This window comes from Anser brachyrhynchus (assembly GCF_964034855.1).
Source record: "Anser brachyrhynchus genome assembly, chromosome: 3".
In the NCBI taxonomy this organism is placed as follows: Eukaryota; Metazoa; Chordata; class Aves; order Anseriformes; family Anatidae; genus Anser; species Anser brachyrhynchus.
In genome coordinates this window covers 70,813,236-70,839,687 of record NC_137696.1, presented here as the reverse complement: position 1 = coordinate 70,839,687, position 26,452 = coordinate 70,813,236, and the positions used below count along the sequence as shown (strand labels likewise).

Here is a 26,452-nt window from a genome sequence, read left to right as displayed (position 1 = left end):
GGTTCCTAGAGAAAAATCACTGCTAGGAGTAGAGTTTAAGATTTACAACTTATTTCCCTCAAATTTTGTGTAGAATTTCAGCTCAGAAGAAACAAGAGAGTAGCAATGTAATTGGAATGTCAGAAACATTATAAATAGAACAATACAGTCTTCTATTGCAAAATCTCTGATAAACCCCAAGGAAATTGTTTGGAGTTACATGATCTCTTCCTCTTGATAGCAAAGTGAAACAGATTCTGGGCTTATATTGCACAATAATTTCTTTATCCTTGTGATTGTGTTATGAAAAAAAAATCAGATGTAACCACCCATGCATACAAAGATAGACACTAAACAACCTGTCCAGTACTGTCCTTATGCTCTGCATGGAAGTTCTTTGATGTAGGGATAACAATGGAGAGACGTCTCTGTGTCTCCCTTGGATTCTTGTCCTGGGTCTGATAGATTAAATATATCCAGTAAATAGCAAAAGGAAATGCAGTTTTAGATAAATGTGATAATGCAGGATTTTACCAGAACCTTTGCCCAAAAGGACCTTAGTAATAAGCACTTTATTTAATTTTCACACAGCAGAACCAGAAATTGGAGGTTCTTGTTTAAAGCTCTGTGTGTCATATATAACCCGGATGGAAATGCTAACATTCCATTCATGTTTTGGTCTAGAGAAGGAATCACTGATGCACAAAGTGGGAGAACTGTCCTCTTGGCAGGAAACAAGCATCATTCTTCTTTTTACTCTCGCCTAGCCTGTGCCTTCATTTTTCTGTTTCAGAATACTGCTACTGACATACATTTATGCTTTTCTCTAGTGCTAAAGATATCTCGTCCACCTAAATACTAAATAGCTTGAAGATGCAGAATAATCTACTATCCTGAGCCTTTTCAGTAGAGGCAATTGGTCATTTCACATACTTTTGCTATAGCTGTGAATAAGGTTGCAGAAAGAGACTTCACGAGAACGTAAGGAGCCGGAGGTTAAGAGCTGATAGTCTGACGTCAGGAAGCAGCACCAAATTATTTGAATGTTGAATGATTTATAAAGAATTTAATGGTTTTCTTGAGGCAAGAGGGAAAAGTTTTCAGGGAACATCATGTGTTTCACATATTTTGGGAGAGAATAAAACAGAGGGAGATCCTTACTAGATCCCTGAGAGGGTCCCAGGGCACTTGACTTGTTTGTTTAATTTTCTTCTCTTATCAGAAAAGAAAAAAGATTCTGTACCTTGTCTCCATTTCTCCATTTTTCTCCACTGTTTGAAGGAGTATTTCTTACAATGTTCTCTCTCTCTCTCTCTCTCCTCTCTCTCTCTCTCTCTCTCCTCTCTCTCTCTTTCTCTGAATTATTTATTTTTCACCAGAGGACACCAAGACACTGACCCCAGTTTTTCAGATGTGAAAGGCTTCACAAGTAACTACTTTGAAAGCTAGCATCGTGCATAGGTGAGATGCCCTAGGTATGTTTAATTATGTAAGTTAACTTTCATCCTCTTTTCTCAGCATATTTAATAATTTTAATGGGCATTATTAAGAGAGACTGTAACAAATATAGTATCTTTTTGTGCTCTCATTAAGGCACTGTGTTTCCTCATTTTGAAAATATTTTGTCCAGTTTTGAGAAGTGGAAAGGGATAGGTTCATTTCTCAGAGAACTTGGATTGGATTTGGATTCTGTTTTAGCTAATAACTGGACACTACATATTAGGAAAGATATTCTGAAAATCCGCTAACAGAAAAATGGCTTGAATGACGGGACCTGAGTGAAATAAAGGCTTTTCTAACAACTTATTTCAATGGTCAGATTGGTCCATTGTAATCACACACACAAATTTGGATGACTTCCTGGCAAACGATAGGTTCTAATAGCACAGACAGTGTGTTATGGGACAAATATTATGTACTGTCATAATTTTAAATCTGAAGCAAAGAAGTATTCCAGCCAGGTCACTTAATATTTCAGACAAACAACAGATTTTGCAGTTAGGAGAAACAATGGTGTCAAAATATGAATCCAGAGGCTTCACCCTTTTCTTTCCTGAGAGGAGTAGACAAAAATGCATAATATTTGCTTTATAACTTGATATTTCATCTACAGAAATAGATACAATCTACAATCTCTCTATAGAGATTATCTATGATTTTAGTGTTATTTACAACAGTTTCCCTGTAAATGAATTATTTTATTGCCTTTTTTATCATTATTAATATATATATTTTTTAAATTTTAAGTCCATGAGAGACTGTCTTTTTTATTTCCAGAGGCTGTAGAAAATGGAAAGGCAAAAAGAAACAGAATAATCTTTTAAACATTACAAATTGTTGTAAGTTTCCTACTATAAAGCATATAATCAAAATTGTTCTGATATCATTTCTTTTTTCATTCTTAAGAAAAGAACAGGCTTCTGTTCTAGTGATTTTTGTGTTACAAATAATACCAGTTCTGTTGGCATTGTAGAAAAGTATTGCTTGTTTTGGGCAAATACTATTTCTCTGATGTTGGTTACACGGTGCCAATATATTTCACCATTAGTAGATATTCGATCTGAGTTAACTTTTATATGGAGTAATAAAAGTATTAAGTAACTTGACTAAAGTCAGTGGAATTTTGTTAAACTGAGTAAAAATATTGTATGTTTCAAAAAAATGGTTCTTGTATTATAAATTAGTTATAGAAACCTTGTTTCTCCAGTTCTTTCAGTGGGGTTATACCACTTCCATGCTAGCAAAACTCCAACAAGCCAGTCTGCAAGAGTCACGCCTAACATTTGTCTTTATTATAATAATAGGTGATCTTAGTATGGACTTCTGAATCTAGTTTTCATGTGTTCCTATATGAAAGAAGATGTGTATTTTTGTAAGAATCAAATTGTACTACTTTTAGGTACTGTATATTGCTTGATTTTTAGTATGATAACTGATATCAAAATGATAATGCCTGTTTCTTGAGTCCAGATCTGCCTATTCTATAATGTAAAATATTGTCATTTCAGAATATTTTTCTCAAATAACTTAACAAATCCTCATATGCTTTCAGTTTAACTTTTCTATTTTGTTGACAGATCCCACAACAGAATCCAAAAACATTTATTTGAACTGGATTTAATTTCCACCTTGGAGTAAATTCAAAATCAAAACTTATGGAAGAAAAAAAGGACATAAAGTCCCTTCTCCGTAGAAGCAATTCAGGTCAGAACTCTGAGCATTAAGGTAAATTAGAAAAGACCATCAGAGTTGTTTCTTCATAAGCCTGGGACACATCTGTCATTAGTATTCTAAAAAAGAAGGAACTGCTCTGTTTATCAGTAAAGTACACACCATCGGTTTCTCTATAGATGCAGTATTTCTTTCTCCACTATTGGTTTTGTCTGTTACAGTCTTAGAATGGCAGACTTTTCAAAATCTAATAGTTCATTGGAGAAAAATCCCCACTAGGCTCTCTGCTTTTATTGAGAAAACATACTATACAGGAAATAAAGACTGTTTCATGTCTCAGGATGAGAGCAGCCCTTTCAGAATGATTCATGAAGCTTCTGAAAATGAAGGTGGCCTCAATTAAATTTTTGGTCTGATTTTTTTTTTCCAAGTCAGATCAACAGCTATAGTGATATTGTTAACCTCTGCATGTCTCTGCAAACTGCCAGTTTGCCCCTCTCTGCTCTCACTAGGCAGCTGAATAAGGGGAATACGATGTCAAAAATCACCAGTCAGTGGGAATTGTCTTAAGAAATTTTCTGAGGTGAAAGGCTTCTTTAAAAACTATCAGAGTTGGCTTTGTTGTCCTGAGTTAGAGGAGGATTGTAATTTGTTTGTCATTAATTTATTAAAGAAAGAGAATGTAGAGGTGATATGAATTAATACAATTGGAAAGTGGAAACTTACCAAATGCACCACATAAGTGGCAACACATCAAAGGATAAGACATTTCCACTTCAATAGCACATGGGAAAGTAGAGGTCAGCCTCTTTAAAGAATTAGAAGTTTAAACCATTCTGATAGGAAACATATCCCATGTCACAGCTCAAGCCAAGTCAGATCTGAACTTTATGTACTCATACATTACAGTTTTTGAGAAATTTCTAATCCAAAGAGAGACATTCATAGAAGATGGACTACGTGAATGCAGACATAACAGGAACAATAATATATTATGTCAGCAAAACTTTCCAGTTTGGTGCAGCATCATTACTGAACCAGAGGTCTAAAGTTCTGATAGACAGAGATTAGCAACTTCAAAGCTGTATGTAGAAACAAGCAGAGCCTTGTGAGCACTTTTTGAGACCAGTTTCTTAAAGAAGCTGATCAGACTTTATGTCTATTCATGTCTGTTTTCTTCATCCAGTTGAATTGTTGGGCAAATTTCAACCAAGTTTGGTGGAGAAGATAGTACTTAAATTGACTTTGTTCCAGCAAATGTCATACAAAGAGGTGCCTAGGCAGAGGAGATATGCCCACATTGGTGCCTCCCTCAGTTGAAATGCAGATGAAATCAAAAACAGAGGTAAGCCGTACAAGTGGTGGTGCAAATCAGTATGTTTTCAAGAGGTAGAATCTACACCTGCCTCTTGCTCTGCAGAAAAAATTAAAAGTGTGCCATATAGTCATAAGTGACCAAGGGAAAGTTGATGGCATCATGGGAGTAGGCTATAACGGGTTCAGCAGGATGTCCTGAGACAGAAAGTTACAGGAGTGTGGAAGGGAGGTACTGTTGTGGAGAAATATGGGAGATTCATTAGTTTGACTGCTGCAGAACAATGCTTGGTTTTGTTTCTTTGCTTTATTGGTTCATTCCAATAATTCATTAATGATGTTGTTCTCCTTTATTATCTCAAAGAAATATCTTCACCTTCTTTGTCCTTAGTTTCCCATATGTGCAAAGACATTGATTTTCTTCGCCTATCTTGGAAACTTACAGATAATTTTTAAAAATTGATGTTGTTATTAATCTTCTGGGAAACATCAGTCCAGGTAAGTCTAATTAAATAAATAGGACAGTGTTCAAAGATTATTTTGACAAGAATGTGGCATGAAAATTTTATATAGAGAGAACTAATTAAGTTAATGTGTTGCTGGACTAGTAAAAATGAATGTCTGATGACAAAAGTGTGTTGGAAAGAATCTTCTTGGCAACTGTGGAGAGATCTAAAACTTTCATGTTTGGAAGCAATAATATGCAGTTTGACTTGCTGAAGAATACAGAATAGTATGATTAGCACTTGAATAAATGAATGAACAAATTGCATGGGGTGTATATGAAACATCAAATGTCAATGTGAAAGTTAGAAAGGCATCTAGGTTCAAAACTGTGCAAATAACCACAATGATGAATCATTAACATTATTTTTTGAAAGGACTGGGTTAGGTTTGCCTAGCACTTTTTGGTTGCGATCCCTCTCTACTTCTGTCCTGTAAATCAAAACACAGGTTATACAGGCTAAAAAGAAATCATATGTGTTTCAGACACTTCTTTGCCACAATTGTGTTGATAATTCATTGGGGATGTTTCAGGAACCTAATGGATTAGCTAAATTAGCTAAGTAGCCTGTGTTGGCTACCTCTCTAATCCATAAAGAGGGTTAAACAATTTCAGAAAGTGATTCAGAGCAATCAGAATCAGCTCCTATCTTAACTGGATATGTTAAATAGTTATTCATGAAGGGAGTGGATATAGCCCAGTCTGGATATGTTTGGTGGGAGGTGACCTCCGTATATCTTTCGTGCTGGTGCACTAGAAAATATCAAGGAAAAAAAATGATGCATCTCTCTTACCACTTCTTAATATATCTGATTCCTTATGGAATAAAGGTGGTCATGTTGTATTCAGGTTAAAAAGGAACAAAAGTATTCCCTTAGCAGAGTAGTATGGGAAGAAATGATGACTCATGACATCATTTCTTCTTCAGATTCTGTTGGACCTTCTCAGCTATATAGCGTCCCATTAGCAAAGCTTGTTGAAATACACAGGTCTTGTTGAGAGGTAAGAGATGGAGAAGACAGTTAATTTCTTCTACAATGCAAGACTCAATACAGGAGCATAATCTACATATTTATATATTCAAGTGATGTATCTTTCTCTGCTTTTTGTGGATCTGTTATCATATGATAAATTTACCATTAGGCAGCTTTCCCTGAGACTAATTTTTAATTCCTACCAGATTTTAAGGGAGAGTCAACAAAAATACTTGATACGAATAAGAACAACTCAGCACTGGGAGTCAGTTAAAAACTGGGAGCTTTGAAACAAGATTTCCCCAAAGAACTGTTAAATGCAGACAGTCTTAGCACTGCTCCAGGAGACTAAATGTGAAGACATTTTATCTAAGAACATCAAGATGAATCAGAAGCCAAAATCATTGTGCCTTGGAGTCTGTGGTAGAATGACAATGTTATCAGTCTTATAAAGAACACTGTTTATTATTATTATTATTAATAATAATAATAATTTATTATTTTATTTTATTTTTAAATTTAATTTTATTTTTTTTTCCTGACATGTTTTAGTACCAGGAAGAAAAGCTATTACTGGTGGCATTGCTTTGGTAATTGTATCGTAGAATCATAGAATCATTAAGGTTGGAAAAGACCTCCAAGATCATCGGGTCACTGGATGCATCACATCTGTTGCAAGTACCTAATGAAGACAAATAAATGGCAACAAAGGTGGCCACATTTGCTCTATTTCATGATTGCTTGCATTATGTGGATTACATGCAACAAAACCTCAGCAAAAGTCATTACACAGAATGGGTAAAAGGGAATACACTATAATCATACAAATGTCCTCTCTAGCAGGAAATGTTTTGCTCATAAATATCCTGAGAGAGGTGAAAGTACACACTGATGGATCAGAAATTGCCCTGGCCAAGCCATGATCAAGACCCAGTCAACTTTAAACATTAGGGGAAGATGAAATTGTATGCAGAGCCAGCATCCACAGAAACAACTTGTAATTGCAGGACACCCTCTATTAATAGGATAAATCATTTAATAATAAAACAGATATTAATAGATCAGTCTAAATCCAGATATGTAGCTTTTGAATTAAGTCAGTCCCTAATCTGGCAGTATGCTTTCCAGGGCTGAAAGGGGTGGTCTGCTATATTTGGTCTAACATAGTGCCTGCCCCATGACCCATGGTAGGTATCAAACTGTAAAACCAATGTGTTTATCAGTGAAACAGTGGCGCTGGTGTCATTACTTTCAGGATGTCCACTAGGAGCTAGGAATTTGGTTCTGCATAAGACACTTGCTAGTGGTCTTAGCATATGTGAAAGTCTTACTAGTGGTAATCAACATGGTTATGTCATAGTTATATGCCACAATGATTTCCTTATTCCAGTGTAAATTGTCAGTTTTAGTTTAGACTTAATCCCTTTCTGAGAAGCATGAGTTTATACCAGATAAGAGGCTACACTAAGAAAAGGATAGTGAAGACAGTAAAAGAGAAGGGCATAATCTATCAGTGTACTGGATGAATTTTAATTTATTCTGAGGTGTCTCCTGTGTAGATAAAAATGTTTAAGATCATGGTGAAGGAATAGTTATCATAAGAAACAATGGAAAAAAAATCCAAACATATACACACTTATTAGATATTATTAGTAACAAATTATACTTCATGAACATAGCTTTTACAGAATTTTTGTTTTCTTTGAAATATTTCAGCAAAATATTATAGCTTTTTTTCCTTTATTTGGGTGGAGGGAAAGTCAAGAATACAATCCACCCTATCTGCCTCTTTAAAAAAGAAATGCTTCCCTGCCTGAGAGAGAAAAAAAAAAAAAAAAAAAAAGAGAGAGAGAGAGAGAATAAAGAGAGAAAGTAAAGAGAGAAACTAAATCAATCCTGAATGCTTAAGAACACTGAAGGAATGGGTTAATGTAAAACTGAAGCACAGGTGAAAACCATTTCAGAGCTCATATCCATCACCAAAAGATATAAATGGGTAGCTGTAGAACGAAAGGAGGTTTCCATTGTTAGTGAAAGGATGATGGAACAGAAACGTATTTGTGAGGGTAAGTATGAGAAAATTTTCACAGTGTTTTCATTTTGTTTAGACTTTTGTCTCAGTAAAACTATTATCATTTTCATAGATGAAAGTAAAGAATATGCTGATGCTAGTTTCCCACTGAAGAGCACAGTGATCTCTGAATTCTCTGGATGTATAAAATGTAAGCTATTTGGTTTGCTATTCTGTTCTCACAACCGCTTTTCCAAACGGCATTTATCCCCATGTATGGTGTATTTAGGGGAGGTTTAGATTAGAAATTAGGAGACATTGGTCTTGGGTTGCCCAGGGAGGTGGTGGTGTCACCGTCCCTGGGGTGTTCAAGGAAAGGTTGGATGTGGTGCTTAGGGATGTGGTTTAGTGGGTGACGTTTTTAGTAGGGTGGTGGTTGGACCAGATGATCTTGAAGGTCTTTTCCAACCTTAATGATTCTATGATTCTCAAATGCACATTTAATTGCCTTTATTATGATTAAAATGCTTATTTTACAAACAAAATTATAAATTCAAAACTCCTCTGGGAAATTCAATCTTAGATTTAAATGTAAGTTATGAGGGTGGTATTGGCGGTGTGGGGTGTCTGTTAGGTGTGACTGGAGATGCTGCAGAGCTGTTGCAGCACAGGTATTGGTTGACATTGTAAAGCTCTCCCACTGGCTCACCAGAGCAATCCATTCCTTATTTCATTCAGTTAAAGGATTGAGATGGTCTTAATCTACAAGGAGATTGAAACTTCAGGAACTGCTGATGAATGGACCAAGAACAGCCAGCAGTGGCACTGACTTTTTAAAATGTGGGCTTCTTTTTCTTCAGGTGAAGTGACGTGAACTGGTAAAATGGTTAGTTTCATAGGTGGCTGCACTGTCATGTGGAAATAATGCTCAGGCAATAGCAGGTAGGTCTGGCTTGAAACCAGCTGCCCGTACTGAGTCTTGGTATCCCATTACTGTTTCACAGATCTCTACAGCTGTTTGACTATAAAATTTAGTCAACTACAAACATGTTTTCTGAGCATCATAGTGTGGAAAATGAATAGTTAAGTTTTCAATAGTTGTGTGATGACAGGTTATTTTTGCCTGTCTCCTTAGCAGGTGTTGAATTGTTTCATTGTGTGGTTCTGTGCTGCTGTACTCTAAGGTCTTATCTCATGACTCAGACCCAGACTATTTATTTTGACACAGACAGATTTAAAAAATTGATATACTAATGTCAACTGCATCCCATCATTACATATAAATACTTTTAATGACTGATTGTACCTGATTTGCCACATGGACACAACAGCTACTGGGTTCCTCCCTCCTGGCTAAGGGATTTGACCTCTGACTGTAATGTAGCTTCTGTTGACACTGTATGTTGGCTGTACTCCTGCTCCCCCCAGCTTTTCCAGGCCTGATGTACACAGCAAGGCTGCTGGATTCCAGCATAACGGCCTTACTAAAATTAAGCATCCTGGGCACAGCTGAATTCTTGCAAAGAATTCTATTCTTGCACTAGTCAAAGTTTGGAATGGTTAGAAAATGCCTAGTTTATTTTTTTGTGGAACAGAGAAGAGCCCATAAATTTTAACAACATGGAAATACACCATGGACATCACTTCATAGATGCTGCAAGGGAAAACGAATTTATAGTAGTTGAAATGATATTGTTGGCTAGCTTTTTTCCTCCATCACAGAAATTTGAAAATGATGGCTTTCAATTTAATTCTTTAAATTGCCTCTTCTTTTTCTGTTGCCCTTAGAGCAATTATGTATTTGAACATGTCCCTTGAGTCACTGACTAGTTCTAAAAACACACATAAGAAGAAACAATGGAAAGTGAAATAGGAGAGAAAGGACAATGAGAAGTCCTGAACTTCAGCCAAAGATGCAAAAACTTATGATGTCAGCCCTTTCAGTGGTGCTTTGAGTGAATTGAAACAGTTTGCCTTTACCTCTTCACATATAAACTCCACTGAACTCATACACTCCATATGTAAAGTAGGTATTGAAAGCCTTAGCATGACTCTATATTATCACAAGAATGAATAAGTATATTAATGTCTACACATTAAAATTTTGCATAATATTCTTCAATTTATCCTATGATAAATGAAAGACACAAAGTATTCAGAAATTGTCACTTACCTGCTTTTTATTAATCAATGTGTTTCATTGGATTACCTATAGCATAAAAAATGTTGTTTGAATTATTAAAGAGGTCCTATTAAGCTGATTCTATTTATAGACTCTCATTTAAGTGATCACTTCATTCAGTTTATCAAGTTCAAGCACTAAAGATAATAATAGAAATCCTTTAACAGTGTTTTTACACTATAACTTTATTACATCTTAATTAGTTGGAAAAGTTACCTGCAAGAGAAACAGACACATGCATTTATTGTGAATAACTGGAGTTACATTGTTTGTATTCTGTATTTTCATTGTGATCTTTTCCTATGACAAAAATAGTAAACACATGAGATCTTAGTAGAGAATCTGACAGCTGGCTGACTAAGAGTCAGCAATGTGCCCTTGTGGCCAAGAAGGCCAATGGTATCCTGGGGTGCATTCGGAATAGTGTTGCCAACAGGTCAAGGGAGGTGATCTGCCCCCTCTGCTCAGCCCTGGTGAAGCCACGCCTGGAGTATTGCGTCCAGTTCTGGGCTCCCCAGTACAAAAGGGACACAGAATTACTGGAGTGAGTCCAGAGGAGGGCTCCTGAGATGGTGAGGGGACTGGAGCACCTGTCATACGACGACAGGCTGAGAGAATTGGGCCTGTTTAGCCTGGAAAAGAGAAGACTGAGGAGAAATCTCATCAATGTGTATAAATATCTGAGGGGAGAGTGTCAAGAGGATGGAGCCAGTCTCTTTTCAGTTGTGCCCAATGACAGGATGAGAGGCAATGGGCACAAACTGAAGCACAGGAGGTTCCAGCTGAATATGAGAGGGCACATCCTTACTGTGAGGGTGACAGAGCACTGGCACAGGTTGCTCAGAGAGGTTGTGGAGTCTCCTTTTCTGGAGACATTCAAACCCCACCTGGATGCCACCCTGCACAATGTGCTCTAGGTGATCCTGCTTGGCAGGGGATTGGACTAGAGGATCTTCAGAGGTCCCTTCCAACCTCGGTGATTCTGTGATAAATTTAGGTTTACCTAAAAAGTGTGAAGGAAAAATCTCTTAAAAAGTAAGATAAAATAAAAATGGAAATGAAGAGGAAAAATAAAACTTTTCTATTTTTATTCTCCTCTTATCTGTTCATCAGTGGGTTTTCAGTCTTTCCTTTGCCACTCTTTCTTCTCAGATGCTTTAAAGTTTGTAACTCATACCAGAAATTATATTTCTCATACCAAAATATTTTTAAAATGAAGATTTTTTTGGAATCTGATAGGATAGCATATTTGAATGACTTTTAAACACAAAATTCAGTAACATACTTAGTATGTAATTGTATTCCACATGAAAAATCATGTAGTTATGGTCTACATGAATTCATACGGGCATGGTTCTGTAATTCTGCGATTCTGTGGTACAGGGTTTTGATGAGGGGTGATTATTCAATTTCATAGCCCCATTTAGAGTACACATACACATAGTAAATGATCTTGCAGATAAAAGTTGCTTCAAGGAAGATGATTCCTTCAGGCCTCATGCAAACATGCTTAAGAGGCTGATGAAAATTGAGAAGTATAACAGCTTATTCAGTACAACAATATAAAACGTTATTACTTTAGTGCAATTTCTTATACATTAAGCATGTTCTCAGTAAGCTGGGTTGGGTCCTGAGAGGACCTTCAGTGCTGCTCTGTCTTCTGTAATTTGATTTAGCCATAGTGAGCACCAGACACCTTGCACAGGTTTTGGCAGTTTCATGCTTTGTCAAAAGTAAACTTGTAGGCATGTGAAGATATCAGATCAAACAGCAAGGTGTTTATTGAAAATATCAGTTACAGTTATATGGACCTAAATTTTTCTTAAACCCTTTTTCATGTATCTAGGTCCTTCTTCGTTGTTCAACAACCAGAATAATTATCTTCAGAGAATGTTGCAGAAAGAAATACATAGTTTCTCTCTTCTGGACACACTTGGTATCAACTGAAATACTTCTGCTTGATCAGGACATTGGTTTTGAAGGACAGTCAGACAGCTGACAAAGACTATATGGAGGTACTGGGACCCAGACTCCAGGCTTCCTTTCCTCTTACAACAGTTTGTCTAGAATCTTGATGCCTGCCTACTTCAAATTGACATATCTATGAAAGCAGGTGTATTTTCTGAAGTTCAAGAGAAGATTTAGACTCTTCTCCAGTGGGCACAGTGCTGGTGAAAAAGTGGAGTTAGACAAAAATATTTTAAAAAAATTACAGTGCTGATGTTGACAATGGTTAATAAACAACAACAAAAACGAACAAGCAACAAGAAATCAACAGACTGATATTTTACTAACTCTAGACGTTACTATAGGCTAAGGTAGGAGTAAAATATGCTCACTTTAATTAAAAATGTAGGAAGCATAACAGAGCCATGCACTCTGAGCTCTAAATCTGTCATGACTGGTACATAGCTGAAATGTCTTACACTGGACAACCAAGGAGTAAGTATAGCGTAGCATGGGATTGCTGTCCCCAGTGTTGTCCTTGAGGAACTCACCACTGAGGGAGAAGATGTTCAGAGAGAAATATTCTGCATCCAAACAGTAGGAGGCACATTGTCTTTTGCATTGCACCTGACTGGCAGCTATGCTTTAAGGACCTGACCTTCCAGCTTCTGAAGAGCGGAAATGTTCCAGCTGAATTCAGTGGTGTAAATTCAGGCTTTGAAGTTGAGAGGAAAGCCTTTGACAAAGATTCATTCCTGAACAAGCTTTGGCTGTCATGGTTTCATCAGTGCCTCTTCAGAGGAACGAATCACTGATTAGGAAATGAGTGATTTACACCTCTGTAAATTTGAAGCAATTTAATAAGTCAATTAAAAAAAAAAAAACCATAAACAAAAACAACACAAAAAACACCACCATCAAAAAAACAAATAAAAAACACCTACATAAACAGTACAATTAGAAAAGAGAACTGCTTTAGGCATTTGTAATGTGTCCAACAATTGAAACAATTCTTATATTCTGTGTAGTTCTGAGGGAGTGAAAGGAGAGTAGGGGGCTGTTGAGGGGATACTGTAAAAGTATTTTAAAGTTTGAGCTGATTTATGCAGTGCCAAATTATTCTTGTTCATTTTTCATTCATTAGATATAGATATGTAGATGGTGATAGCCTCTGTGAAACATCACCTCTTCATTTGTTGAGAAAAAAATTCCAGTTAGAAAGTTGAGTGAAAACTTATTCTTGTGACATCTAGATGATATGGTATTAAAAGAGGAGAGGGAAAAATAAGAGAAAAATGACTTTAATGTACCAACTCTAATGTGAATGCTTTTGTTTTTGGCAACTAAAAATTGTCTGAAATGCAGAAAATGCTGCATTGCACCTTTTCCATACATCAAGTTTATGGTCATATACTGAAACATGCCCATTTTTAGCTTTAGTACTAGGCACATAACGTCATAGATGAATCTCATACAGCTTCAATCCCATGAAAACTAGAGAGATCTGCTCTTAGCTGGTTAAAAATACTACAAATGAAGAAAGATGTGTTCCTCTCACAGCTGATTCATATCAGCTCTCAGATATTTATTGCAGAATAGGTGAACTGTCATCAGGGGTTACTAGTCTCCCTTCATTGACCACAGACTTAACATTGACTGAACTACTGACTTAGACTGGACACCTGAAAAACCAGAGATAAGGTTAAGTAAGATAAATCACATCCAAACAAAGTGTCCTTTGAATGATACAGTTTTGTATTCGCTCTGAACTTTAACTGTTCTTTTGTATAGCAGCTCATCTTCACTATGACCTACTGGGAAAGAAGAAATACAGCCTCAGAACTTAAGAAGGTTCACAGTATTTTTAGATTTATTCTCATAATGTCTAGAGTAAAAGAAATCCGTAATACAGTTTTTGTTATTGTTTTTTGCTGGCTTGTTTTTCATTCCTATATAGCTCTAAAAATTAGAATAGCTGCAGGTACAAAAGTTATTCCATTTACAGGAATCTTAAATAAGAGAACTTCACTTCTAGGTGTTGCTGCTGCTCAACATTCCTGAATGTTGTTTCACCGGGATTCATGAAAGTTTTACTATCAAAGTGAGATCTGGATTATCAAAAGTAAATTTAATGTAGCCCTCCATTTTCGAAGAGATTTGAAAATATGCCATAGTAGTGAATATCAGAATGCAACAGTTTTGACAAAAGCACCTCAAATATGGTTTGAAAGCTGGTTAACTTCAAAGGAACATGTAGTTTCTTGGCATTTCAGAATTTATTGATATACAAAGAAAAATATTAAGGATATACATTAACATGGAACCATAGCACACAGGGAATGAACATTGCCTCAGTCAAGATCAGTGACAGTGGTGTTACTCCTGACAGGTGTTTATCTAACATTTCTTTTAAAATTCTGAAAATTCTCTGGAGTCTATTACTTTTGCAATGATTAATTATATTTACAACCACAAAGTTCTTCCTAATGTTAAATCAAAACTCTTAAGTATTCTTATTTTTTTTCCAGTGGTTGGACTGTAGAAAGAGAATCTAATCCAATCTTTAATTCTGCAGTGAGAGGAGTATGTATATTTTCTTCTTTTTAGCCTCTCACATTGGAATTTTAGTCAGCAACCAGAATTACAGTTGTCAAAGTATTATAAAATATAGACCAGAAGAGATGGTGGCTACTTCTCAGGAAAAAAAAAAAAAAAAAAGACTCATTCTATATGACTATTTGTTTCATGAGGAGAATACCTAGCATTGTTACATATGAGGTTATGCATTTGTACAACACAAAGGCAAAAGTGTTAATCCCAGGGCTGTGGTTTGCAAGAAAATTTAATGGTAAAAGGATGATGAGCAGTTTTCTATTCTGTCATGAGTGATTGACAGGAGCAGGCAATGGAACGAATGTTTCATACATTCTTACAGCAAGCTAAGGCAGGAGCTGTGGGAATAGAAAAAGTTTTACTGGTGTGATATCAGGCTGCACACATCTCTTCCTATAGCTTAGAAAGAAGCTGCTTCATTGTCTCATGGGATATTAACAATCTTTATTTTTCTTTAACAATGAAAGAACAGAAGTGTTATCTAATATTTGTTCCCGTGGGGGAAAAAAAAAAATCATTTTAAACATCTGAAGATGCCTTTGGACATATTAAAGGAGCAGAAAAGAGCAAAATTAATTAACTTTGGTATGAACAGTTGGTTTTCTGCCAGGCACAGTGATGAGATCTGGGGCTTTCTGTTTTCCTTTCTTGTACCTGAGAGAGTATAATAGAAATTATTGTCCATTGAAATTGGACAAGGGTATAGAACTCATTACACTATTTGCGCAATCCCACATCCTTTTTATTTTTTAAATTAAACAATCTTAGCAGTGACAGCTTTGCTTTTGTCAAGTTTCAGTTTAAGACAAGCATTAACACAGTAATATATAGTGGACTTTTGATAGTTAAAGACAAGATACTTTTTTACATGAATGATAATTGTCATATTATGAGCCCTGAATCAATATATAGCAAATGACGTTTACTAATAAAGATAAGGAATAGAGGACCCAGCCTAGAAGAGCTTGTGAGCACACTGCCTGGGTGCCCTGCTTGTCACAAGCTGTGGGTAGCTATCCTGAGTCTGACAAACTAATGTAGCAAATGACTCCCAGTCTCCATATATATGATGAGCCCTGCCTTTATAATTATTTTAAATCCTTATCTTGCGGGTGATGAATTACTTGCCTGTGAGCAGTTCAGTCCCCAGGAAGAGTCAAGATTTCCAGCACACCACAGAAGCAAGCCTTCCTTGTCCAGTAGTTATCTAGCACTTGATCATAATTTTTCCAAAAAAGCACCAGGAAAAAAAAATCACTCTGCAGAGAGGCAATTTTTGCTTCCCCAGAAGAATTAACAGTCAAAGTGATTGGTGATGACGTTTGTCCATCAACAGAGGATCGTGGAGACAGCTTGATGTATTTGGGTGCTTGCCAGACATGGAGAGGTAAGGAAGAGAGAATGCTAATTTTTCAGAGGGTCAGCAGCTTCAGTTGTATAGCTGTAGGTTAATGATGGCTAGGACAATTGATTTGATCAGGGACTGATAGCCATCAAAGCTATTTAAAAAATATGTATATATAACAAAATGAAATACAGCCTGTTTGTGTTTTTTTAAGGGAAACAAATTGAATACCCTGTTCATAAAACTGAACAGGAACATGGTACATCCAAAGATATTTCCTCAAAAATACTTGCAAAATTGAATGGTACTGTCCCAAGGATGAATAGAAAGTGCTGAAGGTTACCAAAACTTAATTTTGTAGCAGTGGCTTGGAGTCATTTCTTGGGTGATTCCTTGAGTTCCATAACATCCAAGGAGCACAGGGCCTAATGTTCCTCCAGCCTTGTCTTTGCTCTCATCTACTTTCACTGTCCTCTTGCCTTCCATTGCTTCCTAGGGTGGTGTATGCCTTCCCTCATTTCTTCTAGAGTAAGGAGAGATCCCATTAGCTCATTTGCAGTCATGAGTGTGCCATCAAGCTCTCATTTTCATGTATGTGATATTACACCTCACAGTTTATCTCCAGACCTCTTTCTCACAGGTCTAAAATTGGCTTCATAAACAGACATTAGTTTGGATACTTTGGAAGGCTTTCATCAAAAAAAAGTCTGTTTAAAAACTTTAAAATAAGGTAATTCAGCTATTTTAATAGCTGGAGGTGCACATCTAATATCAGCTTAGCTTTTGTCCTAGGTAAACATCACATTACACCAAAATTAAAAGCTTTATAGCTTTCCCATTATTTCCTCTGCTAAAGAACTTCACTGAAGGGGTTTATGCAGATCTGTGCCACTTGCAGGTCTGCCTGGTAGGCAAAATATGATTTTCAGGGTCACATACAACAATAAATGGGCATAGCTTCATTGATATCCACGGGAAAACACTGATGTAAAATAAAACACTAAAATAATGTACTAAAATAATTTTAGTTGTTTTGGAGAAAAGGGGAGACTGAAGACTGGGACCTCCTATAAATACAGACAGCATGGGAGAAAGAGAGCACTTAATCTAGAAATTTCTCTTCAATTTGTCCAAAGTGTTGCACTTTAAACTGTAGTGCTTCATTCCAGCTTGAGTTATTGGACTTGATATAAAAGGCTACAGCATTAAATATAGGGGATTTTTCTGGCTTTACATTCCAAGAATTTACATATGTGTGCTGAGGGAAAGCACTTAGTGTTCTGCATGTGCATGCCAACAGGAATACATGTGCCTTGCTGCATCCACACACACACAGACATTTCTTCTCATCAGTCTTTGCGTGTTATTTTCACAATGGCCATGAAAGTTATGTCCTCAGATTGTACTTTTCAAGTGATTGGTATTTGAGCCATCAAAAGGTTAGATGCCATCCCTAGTGCGTAAAACAATCATTTCTGACATCTCAGAAGACAACATTTATGTTACATGATTCTGGATTTAAGTATCCACTGTTATTATTTACAAACAACCTTGAAATTTTACGGAAATACTGGAGAAGGTCTTCCAGTCTATTACTCAGTGATCTTACTAAAAGTATCAAAGAGCCCCCCAATTTAATTTTAATCATATTTTTAAAATTAAAAGTTTTGGTTAAGATCAGCATATAACAAATAAAAGAAGAAAAAAAATGAACAGAAGTGGCTGATTTAAAATCAAATGCAAAACTTGCTCATAGTGATAGTTCTGTAAGCCTAAAACACTCAGCTCCATTCTATAACTAGGCTTTTGCATCTTAGCCAATGATTTAATTTTTATAGCACATTGGTATTAGAGAATGAATGTTAAATAATGGCTTTAACACTCCAAAAAATATGCATGTACCTAAACAGAAGTAGAGAATAGTACATTCCTGGAAGCAAAAGACTTGTAATGGTTGCACAGTGTATAAACTCTCATAGCATTCTCAATATAAAGGATGAAAGATGTCAAGTGGGGTCATACTCAGACCTTGATAACTGCTCTGTTGTTAAAATTTCTTTTCACAGAATTTATGATGTCAACTAAATTGCAGAAACCCTTTTCAGTGGAGTGTGCCAGTCACTACTGTCCATGATACAGCTATTTACAAACTAATATATTTGTAAAACACCCCTGCGACGAAAGTGAATAGGACTCTCATACTTCATCTGACAATATTTCTGCCTTTGGTTACATTGATTTATAAATCACACTGATTCTAACCCAATGAAACTATACGACATGAACAGCACTGCTATAAACTGAAAGTGGCTAGACATTTTTTTTTCCTTAAATCATTAGGTTACAGGCAAATTATAAGCATGCTGTTGATTTTATTTTTTGGAAGCTGAAGCACCCAGATGTTTCATTTTCATTGTCATTTAGCATTTAATAACCTCACTGTCATTGGTATTAATCTTACAAGTACATTTTCTGCTTTGGGTTAGAAAATGTGAAAGTGTTCTGGTACATCAGGTTTCTCTTCTATTTTTTGGAGAAGTTTCCAAAATGAGTAGTTAAACGACCAGTCAGTTAAAAAAGTGGATTCAGGGTTGGATCCAAATATCCTTAAAGTCTACAGAATTCTAGTAATATCAATAGCCACACTACTTATGTCCAGAGATGATGCATAAGTTGGCAAGGCACTCATGGGAAAACACACTTGACAATTAACTAAAAAGGAAAATTTATCTGATTTAAATAGTTATATAGGATCCTAAAATATTTTTAGAAAAAAACAGGTATTTTTATTAGCTTTTATCTTAATTTCTACTTTTTTTTTTTGTTATTATATTTCTTTGTGAATTTGAAAAGGTTGGTGGTATTTGACTGACCACTCCAGCTTCCTTGTTCTAGTTTATTAATGATCTGTCAGAGAACATGTTGTCATTTTAACTGAAATATCAGTGGCAGGTATGCAAGGATTGTATATCTAGGTTTTCACTCACATATGCACGTATATTACAGCAGAACACTGTATTGACTTCCACATTCTACAAAACCTCCAAGCAGTAGTGATTTACACAGGTTTTCGCAAACCAGACTTACACCCATTCACATCAAGGTCAAGGAGAGAACAAAGAGAATCAGTTTTGAGAAAGGGTGGCCGTATCTCTTTGACAGGAAGATACGATACTTAGGCATATGGAACATTCTCATCAAGTTGTCTTCATGTTGCCTTTTTATTCACTGAAATGCTATAGCTAAGCTGTAATTTAACAGCATGATACCGAAGGCTACCTCTTTGCATTGTTCAACTTCTGAAAGAAAGAAAAGCATGGAAAGTGGGTTGCACAATAAATGTGCATTTATATCTTTGTCATTCAGCTGGAAAGTGTGTTGGAATATTAATGTCAGCAGCTTTATGTTTCCATTTCCTTAACAGGGCCAAAAATGAGAAGACCTTCATTTTGTAGTTCCCCTCAGTTTATAGAGAAGTTGTTTAAGTGTTTCTGTTTACCCTTTGCAATAATTACATTTTTTCTCTTTGGTGATTTCGTTTCAAAGAATGTTTGCTTTTTCTGCTAGCAGGATCTTAGCATGGGGTAGATGGGAGAATAATTATATTTGTGAGCAAAATTAAGCACAAAAATGAGGAAAGTTAAAATTACAAAAGCAAATATCACAGCTTTTGATCAGGCAAAATAAAATTGTGTTCTACAAATTTTACTCATTTCTGTCATAAAAAGAGACAAGACAATAAAGAAAATTTCTAAGACATATTTACAGCAATAACTAATACAGTCCCTAAGGCATGAGTACTGCAGAACAGATTGTTGTTGTGTGAATTTTTGTATTACAAACAAGGAGCACACACAAAATCCATAAACCAAGAAAATAAGCTCAAATGGTCATGTTCATTCACTGCTTAAATGAAAGGCTAAGACTTCTGCTTTGAGAGGTATACTCTATAGAGTGAGGTTTTACCCCTAGGTGAATATGATTCCTTATCTGTTCTGCAATTTGGGAATTTTGGAGAATTTCACTCAGGATAAATAGACGATATGAAAGCTGGATATCTGTTGACATTTACAGGTGTAAAAAGTCAAATGTACTTCAAATTTTTATTTGCCTTTGTGTTTCTTCTTTCTGGAAAACTATAAAGCAGCAGAAATATCACTGTCTTCAGCAGATTTTTTTTTTTTTTTTTAAATGCATATTCATAGTCATAGGTAGTTCCTTCCTGGGAACCCTTATATTTCCTCTTTTTTTGTTAGTTATCAACTGTACCATACCATTCTCCTCCCGACAGAGTTCACATTATCCTTTTTTTTTTTTCCTTCCAAAATCTTGAGTCCTTGGTAAGAAGTGCTAGGAGTGGTATGTAACTGTGAACAGTCAGTGGCTGACTCTATCTTAAGTCCAAAGCTGCTTAAGCAACCAGTGCTCCCCCTAAGGGAGTAAGTCTTTTACTTGTTTCTCATTGTACTGAGTGGATTATATAGTGGCATGCTGGAGTGGAAATAAAGCATTAGGTAAAACAGGAAAGGGAAGATACTCAGGTACTATTCTGAGTGCTTATGCCCTGGCAGATAAAGACATCCCGCTGAAACTGGGCTTGCTGCACTTCTGTTCTGTTGTATTAAAGCAAAGTTATTCATATATATATACACTATATATATATTATATATATTATATATATATTACTTTGCTTTAATCCAAAAGATTATTTTATATATATATATATATAATTTATATATATATATATATTTTTTTTTTTTCCTGCAGGGAATTTTGCATCTAAACTGGGCTACACAAGTAGTAAATGACAGTGCAGAAAAAAAAGCTAGTGGTGTGTTTCTAGGGTTTGGGATTGACAGGATAAAACTTTGCAGTGATTTACAAATGTACACTTATGTATGTTCTATCTTACGTTCTAAGCGGAGATCCTGAATGTGGGACAAATAGCAATTTGTTGCCATTCTGCAATGATTAGTAGGAGTACGAGGTGTATAGATCTGTGTAATAACTAGCTGTGGTGGGCCACCCTTGTCTAACAGCCAATCTCATACTCACCTTCACTGTCAACCTCAGAAAGGTGGGTGAAGAAAACCGGAAATATACTGTTCCTTTTTACTTCAGCAGGATTTTTGCATCTCAGAGAAAGGTGCGCATTTTTGACAAGTGCAGATTAGAACTGGGAGAGGAGTTTCATCTCATAAAACATTGATCCACCTATACAACTCTCTTGCTGAGCAATAAACCTACCATTTGTGAAGAATCACCAAACTCCATGGAGCACAGGGCCCTCATACCTGAATACAAAGCTCCGCAATTGCAGCCATGCTCTCTTCAGGCCATAGTCTGGTTCGTGTATCAGCTCATATATCTTAGACAAGCTATAGTTCCTGTAAGGTGTGAAAGAAATCTCGTAATTTTTGCTCTCACAGTTTCTTGTTAGTCAAAATCATCTTGAACACAGATTAGTTATAGGAGAATGCAGTTTTGCTTTCATTGGTTTTATAGTAATATTTGAAGTAAACACCTTGATGAACATATGTGATTTTGGTACACCTGAAGCTCTGTCTTGAATGACTGCAACTAACTTGCCTTTTGTCTGTCAGAGTATAATCCACAAACAAAGTATGTAGAAAGTCTAGCTAATTATTGCAAAAAGCCCATTAGGAATGAATAAAATGCAGAATGATTCATTTTCCAGACTAACTGTAACTACTGCTATCATCATATTCAGAAGATTTGTAAAAACTTAGTAGGAATAAAAAAATTACATATATAAACCCTTACCATCCATATTTGGATTAACAGAAAAACATCCTACAGTCACTGAAACATGGTTTATAGTCTTTATTTTCCAGAACAGATAACAATCATCATATGATTTTGCAATACTCCAGCCTAATTTGAGTAAAGCCATGCAATTCAAGTAATTCTTTTTAAGGTCACGTGAATTTAAATGCTTGCCACTTCAAGAGCAGAACTGTTTTCCCTGTTCTTTAAGGCAGTTAGACTGAGATTAGGAAACAAAAATAATTGTGTAATTTTTTACTACTTATTCAATGATGTTCAATTTATACTTCCAAACCATTCTGATACATAACTGAAACATTACAGGAGTGATAAATGAAACATATTCTTGTCATCTCTCAACTCAAATGAGAAAGAAGGATAAAGCTAACTATAATGCACAGAAATTATTTAGGTAAAAGAAGTTGAAAAGAATAACAGCTTATAGTATATTAAAATCTTGTCTTGATTATTGAAATTGGATAAAGTCCTGAATTAAATTAACTGATTTTCACAAAGTTATAATCTCATTTTAAGACAGCTTTCACTGTAAAAACCTAAGGCAATAACATCCTTAATAATATATAAAAAATCACAAATTAGGAAGGAAAAAAAGCCACTAGAAATACAAAAAGGCCTACTGAAAGAAAAGATTGACATTTTATCATGAAGTATTCTCTGCTGGCAGCTCTATATCCCTGTACTTGTCTCCAGAACAGATTTCACAGGTGACAGTGGAGGCATTCACCATGAACATTTTTACCTGCAATGTGTTCCAATGTGGGAAAATCTACTCCTAGGGCAAGATCTGTTCCTACCTTTTTCCAGAAGCTGCTTGTTGTAAATACAGATTTTGCAGCAAAGGACCTGTACAATATGAGACTGCATTTCAGTTCACAGAAGGCCATGATCAGGAATCAGAGAGTACCAGCCTGACCGAGCAGTGTAAGAGCACAGCTTTCTGAATTGCATTAGCCTGTCAAGGACTCAATTGTTTGAAACACACGTGAGTCAATTATTTGATTAAGATAAGAATGGGTCAGCAAGGAGAGAGGATGTGGAAAAGCATTGTTTATTGGAACAATGCTAAAACTAAAAGAGCAATATATAGTTACTGTTGTGATCAGAATCTACAAGCAACCAGGTTGTACAAAGAGCATCATGCTGTTTCACCTGGTAACTATGAGACTAAAATCACCACTGTACCTTTCACAGATTAAATGCAAAAGTATAGCAAAGGAATACAAACTAATAACAGCTCTCAAAAATGCACGATTATTTACAGTGCCAGACAACTGAGATGCTAATTTTCAGTTACATGTCATCACGTCTTTAATGTCATCCCATCTCCTTCTTAAGGTAACTAATCCATTATTTCTACAGAAATGAACAAAGGTTGAAGATTGGCATTTCTACTTCCAGTTCTCATCCTTCTAATAGCTCAGAAACCCTTTCTAGGTGGAAGGGTTTCATCTAGTAATATCAGCTACCCACATTATTGCATATGCTTCTGCTTTTATTTATTGTTCTTTTCTCTCACTTATTGGAGAGTGTATCAAATTGGCATGTTTGTTTATTGGAAATTTGGATTGGTTTAGTTTTATGAGTGACACTTCACATCATAGTTTTTCATATGACATTATAAGAGCAAATAGTTGGCTGGTATATTCTCCATTCTAATGGTCTGCTGCAAATCAAAGTCAATCTGATTTACCCGCAGGAAAAAAAAATAGAGTTACTAAAATTGATTTTTGTTGTTTCATGGGACCTTCGTAAAATGCTGTTTTTCCTTATCTTTGTCATGTTGTTTCACTTTCTTTGCTGAGTTTGGGCTTTAGAAAGTGACCTGCTTGTACTTCACCAGCAGACAGGACAAATACACCATGCTTTTAACTGCTTCAGGTTAAATAGAAATATTCATCATTAATATGACTTGATGAGTCAACTTACTGATAGTATATTGAGCTGCTGAGAGCATGTGTGAGCTTCAGACTACACTGGTCAATGAGACATAAAAATAGCACCAATTGCAGAGCACATTTTCGTGACTTAGTGAGGCTTTTTCCTCTCAGCAATTTGACTGAACATTAAGAAGAAGTGATTTAGGATTGCAGGTAGTCTTGCAATCTTGCTGATATAAGAGCTACATTCAACCTCTCACTCCCTAGATAAGATTAAATGGAAAACAGACTCACTTTAATGCTGAGCAGGTAAAGAAAAACAAGAGCAAAAGAGGCAGGAAATCACACACACACACTTGCTCACACGCAATCAGGCCAACTCATTGCTAGCATTGCAGGCTTTCCACGAGAAACAGGGCACTTTTACATTTCTACCTTTGTCTACACAGCCCATTACTGTTTCTTTTGCCTCTGCCCCATGGAAACTTTTCCAGGTGCATGTATCCAAGTGGATCACATTCATGCAATGACAAGTACCACCCTAAGTACTGTGGACCTCAGCAGAAAAGATAAAGTGCAAATGTGAGTGATCCAGTAACTCAGTCTCTCTACTGTCCTGGTTTTCTCGTCTTTCTCTTGGAAGTCTTTGAGTGAATCTTTTCTTCTTTGTCTGAAGGGGGATTAGTGGGAAACTGCAGTCCAAATCCATTAGGTCCATTTATGAAGACACATTGAAAGTAGCGGACAGGAGCTAAGAACAGAACAAAGAAAAGATGTTTAATATTTATGGCTTCCAGACTAGGACCATGAGTCACTCTTGTGTTCTTCCAGAGAACAACAGTGTAATTTCATTCCCATTAGATGAGTTTACAACAGCACAAATCCATAGTGTATCACAAGGCAGGTTCCACGTGTCAACAAGATTTTAGCTAAAAGGCTCAATGTGACATCTTTGTAGCACAAGATTAGAAGCTGTTGACAATTTAGCACTTAAATACATTATTCCACTCCACAGATATAGGCTTACTTTTCCCAGAATATTTGCATTCTGGGATAGCTGAGTGTAAACACCTGAAAGCCACACATATATCTTCTGATTTTGTATTTCACAGCCTCTTTCAGATACACTGAGGTGTTCCAGTAGTACTCACATGTAATAGTGATAATGACATATTTTATTAGGGTTCAAATGAATAACGTTTTGTTCTGAAAGGGAGGATCATAAGTGGCACTGCCTATTTCCTAGTCGTTCACAATCAGGCAGATTTTATCCGATTTGTAACCTAATTTGTTACAGAAGCTGAGTTCACTCTGAGATTAATGCTGACAAGATTTTAAGAGGTAACTATTAGTCCAGTACATGTTTGAGAAAATGATTGGAGGTATGCTGGCATCTGAAAAAAAGTAGTTGTAATGCAGTTGATTTTCTGATGCCTATTTCTTTCCTCTGTTGTTCATTCCACATAAAATAAATAAATAAAATAAAATAAAAATTAACTGTTCGTTGTGACAGGTCTGATCTGAGATGGACTCCAAGGTTCCTCTGTTTTATGAACTCAGGAGCAGCATTTGTTTGTTGACTGCCAAGTCACAATAAATGGTGGAACATGGAGCAGTGTGTCAGAAATGTTGGTATATTCATATACGGGCAGTTATATTTGCCTCTGTGGTTTTCTTGCCTGACTCGTGCAAAGGTTAAACCCTTGTTATTTAAAAGGCACACTTGAAAATAGTGTTGGAACTCAGATCTTTCTGAAAATGACTTACTGCATTGCTACTAAATCTAAGAATGGAAACAATTTTTTCCCTCAGATTTTCAGTGGTCTTCTGTGAGGTGAATGTGGGGTTTCTCTTAAAAAGAGATGAAACAAATATGAAACAGATCCCATGATTAACGCTCTCAGCCAAAATATAACTACCAAGGTTCAAATGTAAGGTCTGACAAGCCAAGGACCAGGCACTTGGTGTGGATCAGCTACATCCTCTACCTTTGGTCACTTTATGGTATCACTGGGGCAATAGCAGGAAGTTTCTGGGATACATAATAGTTAAAACAAAAGGGCTTATTCCATCCTTGAACTAAGGTATTTTTCCTAAATAAAATTAATTAAAAACAGTATATTGCCACAAAAAAGCTATGATTAAAACCAATCTTTTCCTACTAAAATGCTCTGCCAGAGATTTCTCAATGAGGTTCATTAAGAAAAAAGAAAAAGCTAGACTAAAATTGACTACCAGGGGGTGCCAATTTGATAAAGAGAAATACCTTATAGGAAGAAAGTTGCCAACTTAAAACTCACCTTTCTCTTTTTAAATGGAAAGTATTTCTGCATATTCCTTTAATGGATATAAAAGTAAAAATAAAAAAATATATACATAAGTCAAAAACTAGTTCTCTCTTTTTTTGTGAAGAAGGCAAGTTGGGCATCATGCACTTGCTAGCCCCATTAAATGCCAATAAATACTTTATTCAAGGACAGTAGAAATAATTTTAAAAATACCTGTATTTTGCATGCAGTCAGAATACAAAACGTTAGCTCTCTTTCCTTCATATATTCATAAAGTCCTGATACATATTAGGTCTCTTACAAGGAGCATTTTAAACATGGTTATACATCTCATAATTATAACATGTCTGGTGCCACAACATATTCTAAAGATGTTATCTGATCATTATTCAAATTTGCCAGTAGTACTGGCTGCTGCAACCATTTCACTTGGAAAAC

At 35.9% G+C, this 26,452-nt stretch overlaps 1 protein-coding gene and 1 long non-coding RNA gene across 4 annotated transcripts in view; one reads left to right on the top strand and one right to left on the bottom strand.

Annotated features, from left to right (window-relative positions):
* The first annotated feature begins 7,999 nt into the window (after positions 1-7,999).
* LOC308193684 lies at positions 8,000-13,331 on the top strand. Its single transcript, XR_013949845.1, has 3 exons — positions 8,000-8,165; positions 8,815-8,896; positions 11,983-13,331. It is a non-coding gene; the product is annotated as an uncharacterized lncRNA (long non-coding RNA).
* Positions 13,332-21,864: 8,533 nt separating this feature from the next.
* The window catches only part of TRDN (triadin), a 243,231-nt gene continuing 238,643 nt past the window's right edge, over positions 21,865-26,452 (bottom strand). For all 3 annotated transcript variants that reach the window (XM_080588349.1, XM_080588347.1, XM_080588348.1), the window contains one exon: positions 21,865-24,477. In XM_080588349.1, coding sequence (XP_080444475.1) covers positions 24,335-24,477 — 143 coding nt within the window. In that variant the 3' untranslated portion in view covers positions 21,865-24,334. The remainder of the gene's footprint in view (positions 24,478-26,452) is intronic.